This window comes from Penaeus japonicus, unplaced genomic scaffold (genome assembly GCF_977035675.1).
Source record: "Penaeus japonicus unplaced genomic scaffold, GWHDUDI00000001_assembly GWHDUDI00000038, whole genome shotgun sequence".
Lineage (NCBI taxonomy): Eukaryota > Metazoa > Arthropoda > Malacostraca > Decapoda > Penaeidae > Penaeus > Penaeus japonicus.
The window spans coordinates 17728044-17733043 of NW_028234440.1; the positions used below are offsets into that span (position 1 = coordinate 17728044).

General features: G+C 49.8%; 1 protein-coding gene across 1 annotated transcript in view; it reads left to right on the forward strand.

The window, feature by feature from the left end:
* The window catches only part of LOC122259012 (UDP-glycosyltransferase UGT5), a 16322-nt gene that overhangs the window by 1954 nt on the left and 9368 nt on the right, over positions 1-5000 (forward strand). Inside the window, exons 3-4 of the mRNA XM_086532810.1 lie at positions 408-680; positions 1261-1454. Of these exons, the coding sequence (XP_086388936.1) occupies positions 408-680; positions 1261-1454 (467 nt within the window). The remainder of the gene's footprint in view (positions 1-407; positions 681-1260; positions 1455-5000) is intronic.

A 5000-nucleotide genomic window follows, 5' to 3' on the forward strand; every position in this document is an offset into this window, starting at 1 on the left:
CTACACTCCAATAAACAAACACAAACCCCTCAAATAAACAAACACATCACTCAAACAAACAAACACAACACTCAAATAAACAAACAAACACAACACTCCAACAAACAAACAAACGTATATAAACAAAGACCACCCATCCCAAAACGAATCCGAGCTTAACCCCCCCCTCTCCCTCTCCCTCTTCCCCTCCTACCCTGTCCCCTCCCCTTCCCCTCCCACCCTGTCCCCTCCCCTTCCCCTCCCACCCTGTCCCCTCCCCTTCCCCTCCCACCCTGTCCCCTCCCCTTCCCCTCCCACCCTGTCCCCTCCCCTTCCCCTCCCACCCTGCCCCCCTCCCCTTTCCCTCCCACCCTCTCCCTCTCCCTCTTCCCCTCCCACCCTACCACCCTGCCCTTCCCCTCCCACAGGTGACTCTGGTGACCCCCTACGCCCCCAAGAGGGAAACGCCAAACATCCGGGAAGTCGTTTTACGGGACGCCGACCTCCACGATTACTTTCCGAACGCCTTCTCGGGAAATATCATGGCACCTCCTTTCATAGTTATGAAGGGGTCCTTCGACGTGTGCCTAAGGACTCTGGCGTCTCCCGAGGTGCAGGATCTCCTGAAGGAGGAGTTTGATGTGGTGCTCCTCACTTCCTTCTTCTCGGACTGCTATCTGTCGGTGGTTCATCAGCTGAAGGTACTGTTGGAGGGGGGGATACGCCCCCTTCGGTGCTGGGTTTTTAGCTTGTGAGACTCGTTATGTTTTTGTTTTTTTTAGCTTATGAGATTCGTTATGTTGTTTGCTTTTTAGCTTATGAGATTCATTATGTTGTTGTTGCTTTTTAGCTTATGAGACTCATTATGTTGTTGTTGCTTTTTAGCTTATGAGACTCATTATGTTGTTGTTGCTTTTTAGCTTATGAGACTCATTATGTTTTGTTTTTTTTAGCTTATGAGACTCATTATGTGTATTATTGTTGTTGTTTTTGTTTGTTGTTACCTGTTATCATTAGTCGTGGCACCACTGTTATTGTTCTATTGTTGTTTCTTATCATTGTGGTTGTTATCTTTATCCGTTTTCGTTCAGATTGAGGATTTGGTACGAGATAAAAAAAAAACGGTGTTTGTGTGATAATGCTAATGTGTGTGTGTGCGTGCGTGCGTTTGCGTGCGTGTCCGTGCGTGCGTGTGCGTATGCGTATACGTATGCGTGTGTACGTATATTAGAAGACCCTTCAATCACCAACACACTAACACCCCATACATATCCCTCACAGGTCCCCTTCATCTACGTGTCCCCGCTCGGCCTCGTTGCCCCCCAGGCCGACATAGCGGGATGCCCGACCTTCCCGTCCTTTTCGCCCGCCCCCGTCTTTACGTTCGACCATCCGATGTCCTTCACCCAGAGGCTCGCTAACACCCTGGGCGAGGTCGTGGCTTCGGGGGTTTTCAGATACCTGATTGGATACGTGTGAGTTTGGCGTTTAGTGCTTGCTGGCTGTGCTTGTTGTGTGGGTGTGTTTGGGGATTGGGGATTGGGGATTAGGGATTGGGGCGGTGGGTGTGATTGGTGATTGTGGAGGTGCGTGAGGTGGGAGGTAAGGTTGGGGATTGGGGATTAGGGATTGGGGCGGTGGGTGTGATTGGAGATTGGAACGGTGGGTGTGATTGGAGATTGGAACGGTGGGTGTGATTGGAGATTGGGACGGTGGGTGTGATTGGAGATTGGAACGGTGGGTATGATTGGTGATTGGAGATTGGAACGGTGGGTGTGATTGGAGATTGGAACGGTGGGTGTGATTGGAGATTGGAACGGTGGGTGTGATTGGTGATTGGAGATTGGAACGGTGGGTGTGATTGGAGATTGGAACGGTGGGTATGATTGGTGATTGGAGATTGGAACGGTGGGTGTGATTGGAGATTGGAACGGTGGGTATGATTGGTGATTGGAGATTGGAACGGTGGGTGTGATTGGAGATTGGAACGGTGGGTGTGATTGGAGATTGGAACGGTGGGTGTGATTGGTGATTGGAGATTGGAACGGTGGGTGTGATTGGAGATTGGAACGGTGGGTATGATTGGTGATTGGAGATTGGAACGGTGGGTGTGATTGGAGATTGGAACGGTGGGTGTGATTGGAGATTGGAACGGTGGGTATGATTGGAGATTGGAACGGTGGGTATGATTGGAGATTGGAACGGTGGGTATGATTGGTGATTGGAGATTGGAACGGTGGGTGTGATTGGAGATTGGAACGGTGGGTATGATTGGAGATTGGAACGGTGGGTATGATTGGTGATTGGAGATTGGAACGGTGGGTGTGATTGGAGATTGGAACGGTGGGTATGATTGGAGATTGGAACGGTGGGTATGATTGGTGATTGGAGATTGGAACGGTGGGTGTGATTGGAGATTGGAACGGTGGGTGTGATTGGTGATTGGAACGGTGGGTGTGATTGGAGATTGGAACGGTGGGTATGATTGGAACGGTGGGTGTGATTGGAGATTGGAACGGTGGGTGTGATTGGAGATTGGAACGGTGGGTGTGATTGGAGATTGGAACGGTGGGTGTGATTGGAGATTGGAACGGTGGGTGTGATTGGAGATTGGAACGGTGGGTGTGATTGGAGATTGGAACGGTGGGTGTGATTGGAGATTGGAACGGTGGGTGTGATTGGAGATTGGAACGGTGGGTGTGATTGGAGATTGGAACGGTGGGTGTGATTGGAGATTGGAACGGTGGGTGTGATTGGAGATTGGAACGGTGGGTGTGATTGGAGATTGGAACGGTGGGTGTGATTGGAGATTGGAACGGTGGGTGGATTGAATTGGACGTGGTTGTGATTGGAGATTGGAACGGTGGGTGTGATTGGAGATTGGAACGGTGGGTGTGATTGGAGATTGGAACGGTGGGTGTGATTGGTGATTGGAACGGTGGGTGTGATTGGAGATTGGAACGGTGGGTGTGATTGGAGATTGGAGCGGTGGGTGTGATTGGTGTATGGAACGGTGGGCGGGATTGGTGATTGGAACGGTGATCGGGATTGGTGATTGGAACGGTGGGTGTGATTGGAGATTGGAACGGTGGGTGTGATTGGAGATTGGAACGGTGGGTGTGATTGGAGATTGGAACGGTGGGTGATTGGGATTGGGGAGAGTGAACGGTGGGTGTTAGGGTGATTGGAGATTGGAACGGTGGGTGTGATTGGAGATTGGAACGGTGGGTGTGATGGGTGATTGGAGATTGGAACGGTGGGTGTGATTGGAGATTGGAACGGTGCGTGTGATTGGAGATTGGAACGGTGGGTGTGATTGGAGATTGGAACGGTGGGTGTGATTGGAGATTGGAGATTGGAACGGTGGGTGTGATTGGAGATTGGAACGGTGGGTATGATTGGAGATTGGAACGGTAGGTGTGATTGGAGATTGGAACGGGGGGGGTGGTTGGAGATTGGAACGGTGCGTGTGATTGGAGATTGGAACGGTGGGTGTGATTGGAGATTGGAACGGTGGGTGTGATTGGAGATTGGAGCGGGGGGTGTGGTTTGAGATTGGATCGGAGGGTGGGATTGGGATTGGAACGGTGGGTGTGATTGGAGATGAACGGTGGTGTGATTGGAGATTGGAACGGTGGGTGTGATTGGAGATTGGAACGGTGGGTTGATTGTGTGTGATTGGAGATTGGAACGGTGGGTGTGATTGGTGATTGGAACGGTGGGTGTGAGTGGAGATTGGAACGGTGGGTGTGATTGGAGATTGGAACGGTGGGTGTGATTGGAGATTGGAACGGTGGGTGTGATTGGAGATTGGAACGGTGGGTGTGATTGGAGATTGGAACGGTGGGTGTGATTGGAGATTGGAACGGTGGGTGTGATTGGAGATTGGAACGGTGGGTGTGATTGGAGATTGGAACGGTGGTTGTGATTGGAGATTGGAACGGTGGGTGTGATTGGAGATTGGAACGGTGGGTGTGATTGGTGATTGGAACGGTGGGTGTGATTGGAGATTGGAACGGTGGGTGTGATTGGAGATTGGAACGGTGGGTGTGATTGGAGATTGGAACGGTGGGTGTGATTGGAGATTGGAACGGTGGGTGTGATTGGAGATTGGAACGGTGGGTGTGATTGGAGATTGGAACGGTGGGTGTGATTGGAGATTGGAACGGTGGGTGTGATTGGAGATTGGAACGGTGGGTGTGATTGGAGATTGGAACGGTGGGTGTGATTGGAGATTGGAACGGTAGGTATGATTGGAGATTGGAACGGTGGGTGTGATTGGAGATTGGAACGGTGGGTGTGATTGGAGATTGGAACGGTAGGTATGATTGGAGATTGGAACGGTGGGTGTGATTGGAGATTGGAACGGTGGGTGTGATTGGAGATTGGAACGGTGGGTGTGATTGGAGATTGGAACGGTGGGTGTGATTGGAGATTGGAACGGTGGGTATGATTGGTGATTGGAGATTGGAACGGTGGGTATGATTGGTGATTGGAGATTGGAACGGTGGGTGTGATTGGAGATTGGAACGGTGGGTGTGATTGGTGATTGTGAAGGTACGTGAGGCGGGAGGCAAGGTCAGAGATTGGAGATTGGAACGGTGGGTGTGATTGGTGACTGTGAAGGTACGTGCTTGCTGTGCGTGTGATTGGAGATTGGAACGGTGGGTATGATTGGTGATTGTGAAGGTACGTGAGGTGGGAGGCAAGGTCGGAGATTAGAGTAGAAACGAATGATAGGTCACTGAAGCAGCACCTCAGATAGGAGATCTGTACTGTTTTTTTGTTTTTTTTTTCATCTAGATAACAAGATAAGAAATACTCAAGATTAATCAAACAATTAATATATCTCAGGATACAGTCGTTAGTTCAAAAAATAATAATAATAATAAAAAATAAAACGAAAAACTCCACAATCCCTTTATAAAGTACGTTTATTCCTATCATATCATAATCACTGTAGGCCTATTTCTACTTTCTGATCAACACACTCAACTTTCGTCATTTTCAGGTTCACTTTC